The sequence below is a fragment of the Pogoniulus pusillus genome, chromosome 5 (assembly GCF_015220805.1).
Source record: "Pogoniulus pusillus isolate bPogPus1 chromosome 5, bPogPus1.pri, whole genome shotgun sequence".
Lineage (NCBI taxonomy): Eukaryota > Metazoa > Chordata > Aves > Piciformes > Lybiidae > Pogoniulus > Pogoniulus pusillus.
The window spans coordinates 48,138,326-48,156,115 of record NC_087268.1 but is presented as its reverse complement, the minus strand read 5'-3'; the positions used below and the strand labels follow the sequence as shown (position 1 = coordinate 48,156,115).

General features: G+C 42.4%; 1 protein-coding gene across 1 annotated transcript in view; it reads left to right on the top strand.

Moving 5' to 3' along the window:
* SCEL (sciellin) overlaps positions 1-17,790 on the top strand; it is a 52,704-nt gene that overhangs the window by 14,043 nt on the left and 20,871 nt on the right. The window contains exons 6-10 of the mRNA XM_064143927.1: positions 5,376-5,444; positions 7,232-7,297; positions 8,431-8,496; positions 10,457-10,489; positions 11,796-11,867. Coding sequence (XP_063999997.1) covers positions 5,376-5,444; positions 7,232-7,297; positions 8,431-8,496; positions 10,457-10,489; positions 11,796-11,867 — 306 coding nt within the window. The remainder of the gene's footprint in view (positions 1-5,375; positions 5,445-7,231; positions 7,298-8,430; positions 8,497-10,456; positions 10,490-11,795; positions 11,868-17,790) is intronic.

The following is a 17,790-nucleotide window of genomic DNA, read 5'->3' as shown; positions in this document are numbered from 1 at the left end:
CTTGTCTCAGTCCCTCCTTGCAGCCTGAAAAATGGTTATTTATCCCAAGCCTTTGTTTTCTACTTTTTAGCCAGGTATTCACATCTGCAAGCACCTTCTCTGTTACCACATTGGACATCAGTCTAGTTAAGAACTCTGTAAGCAAATTTCTATGAGGGTCTCTGGAAAACCGAGTAAAACGTATCAGCTGCATCATTCCTACCCACATGCTTGTTGGCTCCAGAACTATTTTTAAGGCTTGGTTTTCATGCATAGAAAGCTTGATTGCTGATTTAGATGTCATAAGACAATTCCAGATTTTACAGTTGCTGAAGAGCATTGCTCTTTGCTGCTCTTTTTGCTTTATGCTGAGGTGTTACGATGTCTCGATTACTTTAGGCTGTAAGCTGACTCTTTGTGCTTCCATAGACACAAATATCTAACATAAAGGGTTCTGAACATGCAAGAGGTGACAGAGAACACAAAGAAAGGATTACAGGTCCGAACAAAAGCATGTGGTACCCAATGCAGGTTATGTCCATAAATTGAGTTAATAATAATGGTTCTACCTTGAAATGATCACAGTGAGGAAGTAGCAGTCAAGCAGTTTCTTTTTCCTCACTCATCTGTAGTCTTCTCAACACTGTGGAATATGCCATTTGGGGATTAACATGTGCACACCCATTGCCAGCAGGCATTTCTATAAGGGACGACCACGTGTTCTGCATCTCCTCAAACCTGTAGCCTAAGGCATAAAAAGGTGTGGTGATGAATTTTCTCTTAGCACCTTTTTGCAGCCTGCAGTCAAATTAGGTACTTATGCTTCCTCCCTGAAGGATGTTCTCCACCACTTACAATTCCCTTATTTTCTTATAAATGATTTCTGGCAAGCATAGCCACAGTAACAGAAGTCTTCAAGCTTAGAAGAGACCAGTTTGCAGAACAACTCTTTTTTATTTTTCACAACTAACAGGCAGCACTGAAAATGGAGCATGGTCCTGGAATGCAGGAACTACAGGACTGCTTTTAGTAGGCAGTGTCTCAGGGTGGTTTACAGAATTGTTGTAAGTCGTGTTGTCCGCATGGAAAACTTGTCTGGATGAGATGCTCTAAAACAGTAGTCTTCTATTCTGCAAAAGGTCTTAAGGAATTATCTGTTTTCAAGCTAGACATTGGAACATATTTCTACAAACCTGCTTTATGTCTCTTCTGGACATGACTGTAATATTACAAGAAGACAACCAGCCATGGAAAACTCTTATCTATTTGGATGAATGTCTCTTTGATAGCTCATTTTCAAAATGAGAAAGTAGTCATTGAAATTATGATTAAAGAAAACCAAATCCAAAATGAAAAGTTCGAGGCATGTAGGGGTAATTTGGAGTTCTCTTTGCATGTGTAAATATGTCAGTGAAAACGTATCTAAAAGCCACATTAAGTACAGCATTTTACTTCCTGAGGGAATTAGCCAATGTGGTTGCCAAGCCACTCTCCATGTTTGGAAAGTCCTTAGTCAGGTGAAGTCCCTGGGGACTGGAAGAGAGGAAACATTACACCCATTTTTATAAAGGGTAGAAAGGAGGACCCTGGGAACTATCAACCTGTCAGCCCTACCTCCATGCCTGGGAAGATCATGGAACAGATCCTCCTAGATGCCTGCTAAGGCAGGTGGAGGACGGTGAGGTAATTCAAGACAGCCAGCAGGGCTTTACTGGGCGCAAATCCTGCCTGACCAACCTAGTGGCTTTCTATGATGAAGTGATTATGTCAGTGGATAAGGGAGAACGATGGATGTGATCTGCTGGACTTCTGCATGGCCTTTGACATGGTCCCTAAGAACACACTAATTGGCAAGTTGGAGAGATACAGATTTGATGAGTAGACTGTTCAGTGGATAAGGGATTTGCTGGACAGTTGCATTCAGATGGTAGTGCTCAGTGGCTTGAGGTCCAGATGGAGAGCAGTGACAAATGGTATTCCTCAAGGGTCCACACTGGGACCTGTGCTGCTTGATATTTTTATCAGTGATATAGGCACTGAGATCAGGTGCACCATCAGCAAGTTTGCAGAAGACACCAAGCTGAGGGATGCTGTCAATACATCAGAGGGATGGGATGTCATCCAGAGGGACCTGGACAAGCTGGAGAGGTGATCCCAGGTGAATCTCATGAGGTTCAACGAGAGCAAGTTGACTGCACCTGGGCCAGAACAATCCTCACTATCAGTACAGACCAGGGGATGAGGTGATAGAAAGCAGTCCTGTGGAAAAGGACCTGGGGGTACTGAGAGATGAGCAGACAGTGTGCACTTGCAGCCCACAAGGCCAAGTGAGGCTTGACAGGGATCTGGGCAACCTGATCTACTTGGGAATGCCCCTGCTTACTGCAAAGAGAGTTGAATTAGATGAACTTTGGAGGTCTCTTCCAACCCAGACCATTCCATGATTCTATGATTCCTGCCATATCCATATTCAAATAATGCATTGTTTGATAAGAATTCCTTATAACCCAGTATCTACAAAATCTGAACATCAATTTCAGCATTAAAGACTTGAGAGAGATGTTGCAGACGAATCCATGCAATTACACCATTGGCTGCAAGCATAAGAATATACATAACACTCCATAGCATCCATGGCTTGACGACAGTGGGTGCAAATGTCTAGATCAGACAGCAATTACACTGTGCACATGAGCACACACAGCCTTTTTGGGTGGGAGGAAAAAATATTTTCCTGTTATTTCTCTCTTATTATTAGCAACCAATAAATATTAAACCCCAGAATATTAAAGATCAGATAGTTCAGAATGTCTTCCGGGACAAATAAATCCTAACTGTGATTACAGCAATTAAATGTAAAGAGGTAGGACTGAAGCCAATGAGACAGTTTCATTGTCTATTAATAATCTGATCCTCTGAAATGAGGGCAAACCAGAAAGCACTGCTGTATCATGGTTATCAGCCTATTAAGCACACCTTGAGCACTGCAAAATGCTGCCCTGCAGGCAGTATGTAACTTGAGTGAAGGAACTACAGTGGGACCAGAAAAAGAAAAGGCAAGTGAAGGTGAGAAGGAGTGATCGCAGGGGTGTGCTAGCTGTCATATGTAGCATGTCTGAAGAGATAAATACTTCTCAGCTTGGAAAAGAGTGATAACAGGGAAAGAGGATGTTCTTTGGCCATTGCTTAGCAAAAGCTGCAGTCATATAAGGAGTCTACTCTTGTGACCATAAGGCCCAATGCCGTTCTGAGGTGGATTAGCAGGGCTGTGGTTAGTAGCTTGAGAGAGGTTCTCCTGCCCCTCTACTCTGCCCTGGTGAGGCCACATCTGGAGTACTGTGTCCAGTTCTGGGCACTCAAGTTCAAGAAGGTCAGAACTGCTTGAGAGAGTCTGGCGCAGAGCCAGAAAGGTGATTAAGGGAGTGGAGCATCTCTCTTACAAGGAGAGCCTGAGGGAGCTGGGGCCCTTTAGCTGGGAGGAGACTGAGAGGTGCCCTCAGCAGTGTTTATAAAGATGTGCAGGTGAGCGCCAGGAAGACAGAGCCAGGCTCTGCTGGGTGCTGCCCAGTGAGAGGACAAGGGGCAATGGGTGAAGCTGAGGCATAGGAAGTTCCATGTAAAGATGAGGAGGAATTTCTTCACTGTGAGTGGCAGAGCACTGGAACAGGCTGCCCAGGGGAGTTGTGGAGTCTCCCTCTCTGGAGATATGCAAAACCTGCCTGGACACATTCCTGTGTGATCTGCTCTGGGTGACCCTGCAGGGGGTTCAGCCGGATGAGCTTTGGGCTCCTTTCGAGCCCCTGACATTCCGTGATTCCATGAGAACTTAACATTATTCTTACTTTTCTATCGCTTTTTCCACTGTGGCTTCTGCAGCATTGTGCAGCAGAAGAGTAAGACGCCAGACGTCCCTTGAAATCTTTAAAGGAGAAAACACAGAACAGGAGTCATTGTGCTGAGATGTTAAAGCCACGCAATGAGGCTGTGCACTGAGGAGCCGCGGATGGTCGCGATCCAGGCGTGCTGTCAGGCTTAGTGCGACCTCTAGTGGTCCTTTCAGTACCTGCAACTGCTGCGCACCCTCACGGGCTGGCGCTCACACAGGTAGCTGCCTGCAAGACCAGCGGCACGGAGCGCCTGCTGCTGCGGGTTGTGCCCCAGAGCAACCTCAAAGGCGTCTCCTTAAATGCAAAAGTATTCTGTGATACGTGGCTGAAAGGAGGATACAAAATGTTTTGTACACAGTATCAGATTGTAGTATCTACAGCTTCAGTTTGTAGATGGGGATAGAAAACTGAAGCTGAGTAATTTCTGTACATTATAGCTCCAAGTGTGTTTCAGCTGTTTTAACCAAGTATTTGGGTGGGCAGAGGCCAATGGGATGAGATTGAACAAGGCCAATTGCAGGGTCCTAAACTGCGGCCACAACAACCCCAGGCAGCACTGCAGCCTGGGGACAGAGTGGCTAAGAGCAGCCAGGCAGAGATGGAGCTGGGGGTGCTGGTAGAGAGGAGCTGAAGCTGAGGCAGCAGTGCTCAGGTGGGCAGCAGAGCCAATGGCATCCTGGGCTGGCTCAGGAGCAGAGTGGGCAGCAGGACAAGGGAGGTTCTTCTGCCCCTGTGCTCAGCACTGCTCAGGCCACACCTTGAGTGCTGTGTCCAGTTCTGGGCTCCTGAGTTGAAGAGAGATGTTGAGGTGCTGGAAGGTGTCCACAGAAGGGCAGCAAGGCTGGGGAGTTTCCTGGAGCAGAGTCCTGTGAGGAGAAGCTGAGGGAGCTGGGGGTGTGCAGCCTGCAGAAGAGGAGGCTCAGGGCAGAGCTCATTGCTGTCTACAACTCCCTGCAGGGAGGCTGTAGCCAGGTGGGGTTGGTCTCTTCTGCCAGGCAAGCAGCAACAGAACAAGGGGACACAGCCTCAAGTTGTGCCAGGGGAGGTCTAGGCTGGATGTTAGGAGGAAGTTGTTGTCAGAGAGAGTGATTGGCATTGGAATGGGCTGCCCAGGGAGGTGATGGAGTCACTGTGCCTGGAGGTGTTGAAGCAAAGCCTGGCTGGGGCACTTAGTGCCATGGTCTGGTTGATTGGCCAGGGCTGGGTGCTAGGTTGGGCTGGATGAGCTTGGAGCTCTCTTCCAGCCTGGTTGATTCTATGATTCTGTGATCATCTAGTTCCAGCCCCCATCATAGGCAGGACACCTCCCACTAGAATAGGTCACTCAAGGCTTCATCTAACCTGGTCTTGAACAGCTCCAGGGAGGAAGCAGCCACATCCTTGGGATTTTTTAATAGACAGACTGAAGTAATCATCTACCTTTTAACTTTATTGAAGGTGTGGCTGTTTCAGAAAAAAAACCCAGCATATCTGGAGTGTGTCTTTTAAGTAACTTCTGTGTTCTGACAGGATTCCAGGCAGCAGTGGCATTGATGAAATGAACGAGGCCCCACCTCTGAATAATAAGCCGAGCAACAGGTATGCATTTGGCAGACTGTCAGCTCAGTATTGTGTGTCATAATTTATTGTGCATCATTTGTCGTGCATTGTCATCGACAAAGTATCAGTTCTCTCCGCTTTGGGTTACACGAACGTACAGAGGAGTTACTTGTGTGGCATGTGGCCTGACAGTAGGCATCATTCCATCACCTGGCTGCTGCCATGCAGACATCTCCGTCTAGGTTACACAGATGCTTTTGTAGCCAGGGAGATAAAAACAGGATCTTTTGGAGGATAATGCATTGGGTATCCCTGAGATGTTTTCCTTAGAACAAGAAGAATATTCCTTAAAGATGCCTATTTCCCCAGACAGATGAGAAGAGAGACCGTCTCAGGTCACTGATTCATACAGCACAGCCATTCAGAAACATACAAAACGAAAGACTGCTGCTTTGAAAAGAGCTCAGTGTGTGTGTTTCCACCAAACACAGGCCATGCTTCTGAGGAAAGACTACAGGAGAAAGTTCCAATTGAAGTGTTCAGTGGAAAGTGCTATTGGGCATCACCAGTGCAAAACCTCAGTACCAAAACATAGACAGGCTAACTAATTTTTGCAGTGAGAAGATTTTCTTCTTTCAGAGATGAGACTTTTACTTAAAACAGGTTGAAATGAGTTTTTATTTTAACATAATCCTCCACAATATTTTGTTATTGGAAAGATCCTGGAGGTCTCTTCCAACCTGGTTGATTCTATGATTGTATGATTCTGTGGCTGCTACTTTTCATATGTAATATGACTATACAACACTGAACAGTTACCTTCTGAAGAACTTAGTGCTCTGACGTATTTGAAATGTTTATTTGCCAGTGGAAAGTCAGAAAAACTTAGCTGTCATACTTGCACATGCAAGGGGCTTAATGTATGACTTTGTGTCTTCGCCAATGTTGGGAGTGTTCTGTCGGTGATAAATGACACCAAACACAGTAGTTAGTGAAGGCTGAGCACAGCAATTAAATAGCATCGTGTGAAGTGCTAGGATACTCTGAAGAGCAAACAAAAATCCCTGGCATTTAAAGTTCAGGTGAGGGAACTCTTAAATTATGGCTTAGTTCCCTTGTATTGTAAGTCATGGTGATGATGACACATGAAAAATCCAATATAAATTGGATTTTATGTGATGTTATGTTACTGCCTGAAGATGATATTTTTTAATAGACCTACCATGAATTTTGAAGTGGGACTTAACAAATGAGGCTTCAACTCTATATACTTTCTCCTGACAGATACTAATATTTTTTTTTGCCAGGCTCTATTCTTCAGTTATTCTTTTTACATTAAGAATTACAGAGGACAAGACAATAATTTCTAAACAAACTTAATGAGAAAAATCACTGGTGTAGAATTTATGTAGTGAGGAGCATACAGGAATACCAGCTTCATTTGCAGGCATATAATAAAATAGAGCAGCATTGAATAAGTGAGTAAGAAACAGAAAACTGAAATTATGAAAAATAAGGACATTAATATTTTAGAGGTTGAAGACAGAAGTCTAGGTAGAGATGCCAACATTTTAAGCAGTCAGCACTTAGGCTATCAAGTAAAAACACATCTGTTGTCTAAGCATCAGGATCCCTTAAGGTTTCACAACTCTGCTATGCTCTGAGAGATCTCAGTTGGAATATGTAGACATAAACATACTATTTAGCACTCATAGTTGACTCATTCTGATATATAATAGCTCTGAGTATTACTTATGGCAATTGCTGTTCTCATTACAATGATGCAGTTACTGAAGATCAATGAACTGTGTGTATTTCCTTAACAGACAGTCTTGGACTCCTAATGCAGCAACCACAAACGCTGCTGCGACTTCTCCAATTAAGAAAAAAAGGTATTCATTATCCTCACTGCTTGGCTGCCAGAGGTTATATTGCACTCTGTTCAACCTCAGTAATGTACCACAACTGCACCAAAAAAGTTGCCAACATTCCCCCCTAGTGTGCTCTGACTCCTTCAAGAATTAAACCTGCACAACACACTCCCGTGCTTTCCATGGAGGTATTGTGTTGTAGCACTGTCTCCGAACAGCCAGTACAGCAAGTCTGGTGGACACAGCACCAGTGATGCTCTTTGGTGCAGCCCTTAACTGAGCTAGTGTAAGCCTTTTCAGTGTCTGAATTCACAGCATCGTAGCTGTCTGTAACTGCAATCACCTGAAATCTCTGATACCAGACTTGACCCCGTATGTACAGACCACAAGATTTCCTGCGTGACACACAGGTAGCTTTAACAATTTTTATTTCAGATAGTATTATCTGGACAAGAATAAAAACTCTGTGTAGGAGAACTCCACTTTTAATCTAAAATATACTGCTGGTCATAGCCATATTTTTTATGTATCCTTCCCAGCAGCAAGTTCTGTTCTTTGTGATTTTATCTTCTGTAATTCATGCATAAAAATTGTGATGAGTAGAATTATGAAAGTGAAAATTGAAATGCCATCATCTTCCTGTTAACAGCCCAGCTTGTTTGGTGGAAGCTTATGGCTCTTCGAAGATACGAAAGAATACTACCATTTGGAATGCAGTTTCTTTTTCCTCACAAACCATTGCTTGATTGATACTTTTGAGGGAAGAAAAACCTGAAAGTGCTCATGTGCATTAACCCACCACAGCTTGTGATCTTTATGTGACCTCTAAATGCCAGCCTGAATGTGTTTCTTGGGTTGATACTTGAACCCCTTCCTTTTGTGCACTCTATCCAGTTGTCCTTCCCATGAATGATCCATTTAGTTGTAGCACATTTGGGCTGTAGAAAAGCCAGAGAACACATTTTTTGCAGTAATAATTAAAATTACTCTATTATTTCCAATTCCACTCAGTTGTCTGGGAAAAAAAAAGCAAACAAATATCATTTCAGAAAACTTCCAGCAGTCTGCTTCTGACAGTTTAAATTCAAAGTGTGCTGTTCAACCTTAAATAGCAATAAATTAGCACTGAGTAATGTATTTGTTAACACTGACAGGCAATCTTGGATGCCTCCTCCAGTTTCAAGTAGTAAGACCACAACAGAAACAGTGGAAACCAAACAGTAAGTATTGATGATTTCTAGTTATTTCCTAATTCTTGGCTAAAGCTGATTTGTGAACAAGACAGCTCTTTGAGGAACTGTTTGGTAAGTGAAACTGCATGAGAAGAGAAATCATCCAGTCCTTAAATACTTGCAGCTTGGTGCCCAGCACTGACCAAGGTCTGAGTATAAGAGTGCCAGCAACTTGAGGCTACATGAGTGCTCTCCAGATTTTTCTACAGTGATTGTATACTTCCTTCGTGGTTTTGTTTTGGACTATTCCAGTTGGTTCTCCCTAAGACAAATCTGCTTTAGAACAGAGTAGCTACGAGGTCAGAAATCTGTCGTTGCCATTTGATCTGACCACAGAAGCTACCTTGAACTCTTAGTAATGGTCTGGATGAAACCTCAAGATCTGCTTAATCATCTTTGAGTAAGGTGTCCAAGAAATAGAGTAGAAGAAAAGGTCATGTTAAAGTTGCTTGCAAATGTATGCTTAATATTTATTTCTAAAGCCATGGTTGCATTCTGTCAGATCAAAAAACATTCCTTTTGTCCTCATCTCAAAGCAGAATATGGATAGTTTAAAATATTTGTGAATAAACTTTCACGATACTCTTTGCTTAGGTCTTCTGTTTGCTGCACTATGGCTTTGTGCTTCCCTAATTTTAACCTGGGAATCTTCCAACATGACTCATGCATATTAAACAGAATTTAAGAGACACCTTGTTGTGTTAGGTATAATTTCTTGGTAGACCATTGCCTAGGGAGTTTATGGAATCTCTGTCACTAGAAGACTTTAATCCTTAAAAACAAGTTCAGCATTTATTTTTACTCTTACTCTCTGTTTACTTCTGTCCATCTGCTTGACCAAGATTCAGTCACATACCAGGCCAGCAGAAATATGCTAAAGATGTTAAAGCTTATTTTCTTTTAAGTCAGTGGTTGCTAAATGCATTTAAATTTATGTCAACTGTGATGAATTTACCTGGTTTCATTTTAATATTTCACTATGAGCAAGATAATTTTGAAAGCACAGGCCAGGATGTATCCAACAGAGATGGAAATCCTGTGTCCTCTTTGACACTCATTACCCAGTTACTCCCCTGCTCTCAGCCTAGAGTTCCAGGAGATGGAAATATAGGCATATTCTTTCTGAAGCTTTCATGGTCTTTCCCAGATCATCTAACAGCAATGTCACCAAAGGCAGGTGGCTAAACAGTGATGGGCATTGAATTACTGATTTGTTTGTCTTTTAATGTGAAAGCTATTTTGCATTGCGAATATTACTGTGGCTAGCAATAGTCACCAAAGCAAAGCCTTTTACTTGCTTCTGAGTTTCAGGAAATAAAGTACACCTACAGATTCTAATAACCACTTTTAAAAGGTCACTATGAGTCTTCAAAGATGGGTGAAGCAAAGAGCTGTGACTTTACAACAAATATGACAGTGGCTGCTTATTCTGCAGTCCTCAGGAAGAGTGTTCAGCAGTCATGGGCTTGTGGTCAGGATTGTATTAGTCAGGATTTATTATTTACTTTTCTGACTCTGAGGAATTTTTCTAGTCTGTACAGTCAAGCATCACATGTACACTTCTAGCTTGCTTTGCTGTAGTTTCAAGCTGATTAAACACACTTTACAGAAATTGTAACTGAAGCTAAGAATATAAGCAGCTCCCTGTAACTGAGTTTTTGGTTGTGAATTTTGTGTTGAAAACAAAGCACTGTTGATCAGAGCAATCGACTGGAGAGTGTTAACTGAAGGATGATTGTCTTAGTAGCATACAAATAATATGATTGGAACTTAGCATTACACTAACTTGAGTTATACGTGTGATGTTCCAAATTTAGAGACAAATACCATCTTGGCAGGAAGGACAAGTAAAATTAATCACTGTTGATTGATCTAAAGTCTTGCAAAGTGCTTTGATACTATCATTTTGATACTTAGTTTCTGAATGTTTACTCTTTTCTTTCTCTAGGACCACTTCAGAAACTTCAGAGACCCCAAGAAGGTAGGTTGTGCTTACTTTTTTTTTCTCATTAGATTTAGAAATGCAACACACTCCTGTGCACAAACCTTGATTATTGTTTCACATTTATGTATGATACAAAGGCTGCATAATTTACCTGGGAGGGTTCCTCCACAGTCAGCGTCACAGAATCACATGAAGAAGACTTCCTTTCCCGTAGCTTTGAACATTGGTTTGGATATTTACTCAGATTGGAAAACCATCTGTAACTGCATAAAAAAATTAAAATCTGCTTCACATTTTTAGGCCCACAGTTACATATGTTGCTAATGCAAATATTCCTTTATGCAAAATTGATGCTCTAAAGAAAGAGGGAAAAAGAGAGCACAAGCCAAGCAAAGAGAAAGCAAGCGGTAAATTAAAAAGCTGTACACGTGTAAGGGCTTGCAGTAGAAGCCACTGACATAAGATGTAAACCTATTTGAGTGGCTGTAAATGTTGATTTTATATAATAAATTGCTGTAATTGTTTCATTAATTAAATGTACATTTCACAGGGTCTAAAGCAGAAAAAGATTGCTTAAACAACCTGCCATTTCATGGTTTATAATTAAGGAAGCTGCAGAACTCATTAGGGCATAGTTGCTACCCGAATGGAAGAATTTTCTGGAGCATGTGCCTTTCATTTCCAGTTGTATCAGCCACCTCCTCCCCTTCTTATAATTTCTTTTTAATTTGATTATTCCTGTACTGACCAATCTGACTACTGCTAGGGAAGTGTAATATCTTACCTCTTTTATTTTTAAACTATCAGTAATTTTCTAAGTAAGTATAGTGTGTGTTAGTCTTTACTACATTAGCAACATTTATTTAGTAAGTGGTAGAAATAGATTGAAAAATTCCTTTATTACTAAAATAATTTTCAAAAGGTAGAAGACTCCACTATATGTGTACTAACAAAACACCTAGTCTTAGAATGTACACCTTTGAAAAGGTTGAGTGGATGCAGTAATCTAGTGAACTAAGGCATTACATATCTATTTGTATTTATATATATGTATAGACAAGTCTTTATATACATTTATGTAGGCACAGCTTTATGGATTTATATATTTACATATATATATACACAAATCTTTATATATATAATATACAAGCCTTTATATATACATAGTATGTTTAAAGAGAAAAAAAGCAACAAACCCAAATTTGCTCAAAGAAAATCTAAACTACTTGTGGTTACAATTGTAAGAACTGTAATATCCGCAGTTATCACTTGTTTAAATGATATAATGGGTTTCCAAAGATCTTCTTGTTCTTTAAGTATGTTTTCACCTTTCCTGCTGCAGGGCTGATGTATCACCAGAACAGGTGACCCCCCAGAAATCAAAGACTGATGAGGGCAATCAAGCTACAGCAAGGTAACATAAGCAGTTACAATCAATTCAATATATCTGTACACATTGATAAATGTGATGTTAAGTGTGAAGTGTGACAGTTTGGGTATTACCTCCCCCCCCACCCCTATGAAATCACCCAGACTAGACTCAGCCTAGCTGGAAATTAAGAATGGAGCTATATTTACATCTTAGCACAATATACAGGCATATATACACAAATATATCAGTCATATACAAATTAAAAGTAACATAGAAACACAATACCCCTCCCAGAAACAAAGTCCCTGGGAGGGCTCCTGACCCAAACCCCCTTCCCCTCCCTCCTTCCCTCCCTTTAGAAATAACTGGATCAACCCACGTATGTGTCACATGGTAAATCTGGAGATCTGAGGTGAGATGTCAAAAAAAAGACAACAAGGAGGTTAGAGGAAAAAGAGGTTAGGTGGATTGCAGAGTTAAAGGCAGAGCCAACCGCAGAAACCAGACCACCAGAAGGAAAGCACAGCCAGAAGTGAGAGCTGAGAAGTGTGTGAGAAGTCTCTTATCTATATTTTCACTAGTTGTGTTTCTCAGCTGAAAACTGAGGGATATAGGTTACTGTTGTTTTTTTTTCTTCTCACAGCTAAGCATTTAATTTCTCTCAGTGAAAATTAGCCTCAAACCAGCACAATCAGCAAATTTAACAGCTCATTTGGATGTGGTGTGTGATAAATGCAGCATTTATCTAGTCCTAGCGGTTGGTGTAGAAGTACAAACTTTGAGTTCCATCTCATTGACTTGCTAAGTTACAGCAGATGTTTATTTTTTAATGCTTTTGGTTTACCTAGCCTGCATCTTAAAGACCAGCATATAGGTAGTTGCCACAGATGTTTGGAAGCAGATGAACTGCAGTAGTGGGGATGATATCATCTATTTTCTTTCATCTCTGATCAGTTGTGGGAGAGGCAACTTCTGCACGTTGCTATGCATGAAAAAGCAATTGACTTGTGTATTGCAGTGTTAGCATTTTAAATAGTAAAAACCCAACCTGCACCACCTCGTGAGACAAAACTGGCACGTTTAAACAGAGGGACTTATTCTTGTGATCCCAGTTAGGATGTACAGAATACAAAGGAAATTGCTGGTGGAAAAGAGGCAAAGTACTTTTTTTAACTGAAATCTCACCAGATGGTAAGGTTCTCTGCTGATGGAGCAGTTACATTTTTCAGAACAATCAGCAATAGCCATGCAACAAACTGGACTCTGATGAGAATAAAGTGCCTGAGTGTGCAATTAAAACGTGAGTGAATCAGAGATTTCTAGATATGTGCTGGCTCGTTTTTCAGCTCTTACCTGGGAATACTAAATGGTGCACACATTAAAATTAGTTTAAATTAGCTAATTTGTAAAAAATTCATTCCCAAAGTACAGTTATCTGAGGTCTGAGGCCACACTCTGTATTGTTTTTAATCCCAGTCTCCTCCCTGACAGCCCACAGTATGCAAAACCAGTACAGAACAATTAAGAAAATACACCCAAGATATGTCTGACAGTGTAATCCCTGGGGAAAAAAGACAACGTTTCAGTGAAACATCTTCCTGTCAACAAATGTGAGAGACCTTAGAGAATGAAATAGGCCACTGTATTAACTAGGGAAGTCAAAGCCCTTCTTTACTCCTACAGGCTTGTTGAGGTCTTACTTAATCCCTGCCCTCAGTCAATTCACATTCATCATCCCCCCCCCCCACCCTGGTGTCTCTCATTACCATATCAAGCTTTGTACCCCCCTCCCTCCATTGGTGGAGAGCTGGAGGAATACTTTACTGGTCTCCAGGTTTCTATGGTAACATTGCTGCTGGTACAGCTATTTGTGTCAGCATATAAACTATAAGTAGCCTGTAATCTTGGTGGGCAAAATTCAGTCCTCTCTACTGCCGTAATTCCTTTACATTTGGCTGGTGCTTCAGATATGGTCCATCTGCTGCTGCTGTGTTGGCTCCACAAAGGTAGAGATCTTTGTTACATTTGCACTAACCAAAACTACAGTAAGCAGCTGCCAGCAGAAGTGCCTTTTTTTCAGTTTGAGATACCATATATTTACTACACCTTGGGGCAGAAATGATTGTGTCACACAGAGGAAATAGACAGCTAAAAATATTTCTCGTAACACCAACATTTATTAGAACAATATTTTGTCTTACAGCCATTCATTTCCTATTTTTTTACTTAGAATGGAAAGACTTTCAGGTCATGCTTTTTAAAGTCATACTTAATTGATTAATTATCTTTCTCTCAGGATTTTGGTAAGGATGTTAAAGGAATAATGAATTAATTTCAGTATTAAAGTAAGTGGAAAATGGCCATTGTCTTTCTATCAAACTGGTCAGCAACAGAAGGAAAATAATTTGGAATGGCTTACCCAAAAAGGAGGTCAGATACTGTCTCTTTTGGCTAAAAGCGTAAGCTTCAGTATGTGCTGTTCCATGCAAGGCCTAACACTGATTCTGTCAACATAAAAAGCAATTTTTGCACAGTTTTCAATTTAGGCATTGCATCCATCTTAAAACACTGAGTATATAATAAACTACATGACATATCTGGATATATGGACATATGGACCTCCACCTTTTTGATATGGTTAAGAAACTGGATAAACATTCCACATGGTCCTGGGCCATCTCATTTAAACCACAGAATTACCTAGGAAGGCTGGACCAGGTGATCCTTGGGGTTCCTTCCAACCTGGCAGCCTGTGATCTCAAGGTTAGTTGGGATCTCTATGGCTACTCTAGACAACATAAGTAGGCTAGGATCCAGAAAGAGTAAAGGGATCACTGTATAATAATCATGTGCTTTTCAAATACTAGATCACCCTCAAATCAGGTCTCTTGGTACCTTAAAAATGCAGCAGCACTGCACTGGATACATACAGAGACATTCTCTGATTTACTCAACAGGTCTTTTATTCATTGCTCATCAAGTTCTTTTCAGGTTTTATCTCCATTTCAGTGGAGATCTAAGGTTCTCACCCTGTGCTTTTCCATCACAGAACTGTAAGCAAACGTTAAATCCAGCTGCTTAAAAGCCTGCCTTATTTTAGAGAACCCTTTGCTGTGGGAAATCTTGTTAAGCTGCTTCAAACATCCCGAGGGTGTTCAGCACAGCTTTACTTAGTATTTCATTAGTCAGGATGTAAAAATCTGTATTTCTAGAAAAGGTTTTCATATGGGTTTCACTTGCATTCAACTGCACCCCTTCCTGGAGCAGGGCCTATACTGAAGGTAGCCCTATTTAGCACTGGGCTACGCTTGCCAGTGCAGTAACAAAGGTATTGCCACCGAAAGAAGCAGAGTAATCCAACAGTCCTATTTCCAAGAGCTCACAAATTGTAGAAATAATACATTCAGTTTTTATTTCTGATAGATCTACCAGAATTTGTGTTGGACATGCTTGAGGAGAAGTTTTTGAGATGCCAGTAACACAGACTAGATAAGAACTTAGAGATCCGCTCAGCTCTTCGCATCCATAGTGTCTGCTACTGGTGGATGACTTAGTCTGTAGAGGCACAGAGCATTCTGTGGAAGCTTCACCATAAGCCTGTCCTTCTGGTCTGCCCACAAGAACAGACTGAGCTTCAGGAAAAGGTTGCAGCTGTGTGTTTGTATGTACAGAGGTGACAGAGGCAATCTCTAGGCATCAGGAACAACAAACTAGACTATCTGTCCGACATAATCACAGTATCACAGTATCACACAGTATCACAGTATCACAGTATTATCAGGGTTGGAAGAGACCTCACAGATCATCCAGTCCAACCCTTTACCACAGAGCTCAAGGCTAGACCCTGGCACCAAGTGCCACGTCCAATCTTGCCTTGAACAGCTCCAGGGACGGCGACTCCACCACCTCCCCGGGCAGCCCATTCCAGTGCCCAATGACTCTCTCAGTGAAGAACTTTCTCCTCACCTCCAGCCTAAATTTCCCCTGGCGCAGCCTGAGGCTATGTCCTCTCGTTCTGGTGCTGGCCACCTGAGAGAAGAGAGCAACCTCCTCCTGGCCACAACCACCCTTCAGGTAGTTGCAGACAGCAATAAGGTCACCCCTGAGCCTCCTCTTCTCCAGGCTAACCAATCCCAGCTCCCTCAGCCTCACCTCGTAGGGCTGTGCTCAAGGCCTCTCCCCAGCCTCGTTGCCCTTCTCTGGACACGCTCAAGCATCTCAATGTCCCTCCTAAACTGGGGGGTCCAGAACTGAACACAGCACTCAAGGTGTGGTCTAACCAGTGCAGAGTACAGCGGCAGAATGACCTCTCTGCTCCTGCTGACCACACCATTCCTGATGCAGGCCAGGATGCCACTGGCTCTCTTGGCCACCTGGGCACACTGCTGGCTCATGTTCAGGTGGGTATCAATCAGCACCCCCAGATCCCTCTCTATTTGGCTGCTCTCCAGCCACTCCGACCCCAGCCTGTATCTCTGCATGAGGTTGTTGTGGCCAAAGTGCAGCACCCTGCACTTGGAGCTATTGAACCCCATCCCATTGGACTCTGCCCATCTGTACAGGCGGTCAAGGTCCTGCTGCAGAGCCCTTCTGCCCTCCAACTCAGTCACATCTGCCCCCAGCTTAGTGTCATCTGCAAACTTGCTGATGACTGACTCCATGCCCTCATCCAGATCATCTATGAAGATGTTAAAGAGGATGGGGCCCAGCACAGATCCCTGAGGGACACCACTAGTGACTGGCCACCAGCTGGATGTGGCACCATTCACCACCACTCTCTGGGTCCGGCCCTCCAGCCAGTTCCTAACCCAGCACAGAGTGTTGCCATCCAAGCCATGGGCTGACAGCTTAGCAGTTTGCTGTGGGGGACAGTGTCAAAGGCCTTGCTGAAGTCCAGATAGACCACATCCACAGGCCTCCCCACATCCACCAAGCAGTCACCTGATCATAGAAGGAGATCAGGTTAGAAAGGCAGGATCTGCCCTTCCTAAACCCATGCTGGCTGGACCTGAGCTCTTTGCCATCCCTCAGGTGCGCTCTTATCACCCCCAAGAGAACCTGTTCCATCAGTTTCCCTGGCACTGAGGTCAGGCTGACAGGTCTGTAGCTCCCAGGTTCCTCCATCCGACCCTTCTTGTGGATGGGGACCACGTTGGCCACTTTCCAGTCTCCTGGGACCTCTCCAGTGAGCCAGATACTCTATTCTTGGCTTTTTAGCATGTTAATGTCTATAAAGTACGCTGTACATTAGTTCTGTGGGAGGTTTTCCTGTACAGCACAGCATAATTTACTATAATTACTCCTGTCAGACAGTGGCAAATTTAGACCATGATGTAAATATTATAATATGCTCCCCTCTAATGATATTCCTGTTTGACCCAAGATGTTTTACCAGTTTTAATTTTAAAAGACCATGGAAGAACAGCACATTAATTACCTGTGCTCAAAATATATCCTCTAAGTAGGACACATTTTTCTACATCCATCAAAGTTTGGCAGCTCTGAAGAGTGGGGGAAAAAATATGCAGCAGTTTTCTCCCATTATTTTTTCCATGTGATCAAACTGGTAACAACTCGGGATTTTCCAAACCAGTGGAATCAGAATAAACATGTAAAGTCTCTAAATGGAACATTTACTTATGGAACTTCTCTTGCTGCAGTGCTGCAAAGAGCGCAGAACTGAGAACATGGAGGTGCATGTTGAGGCAGTGGCCAATTATGTGGTGCCTTTACCTACCCCATAGAGAGAGACAGGCAACTCCCAGCAGTGACTAGAAACATCCTAGAGAGTTATATTAGGGTGAAGTGAAGTTTAGGTAACCAGAATTAAAAGGCACGACCTCCCTGCCAGGTATTCCTGGGTGACTTTTCTATTGTGGTGTCTTTGTTCACTTTCACTTTTTAGTGAGACCTTCAGGAGACATTTAATATGTTCGGAGGGACACACATGTCACTAAAAAAGTTG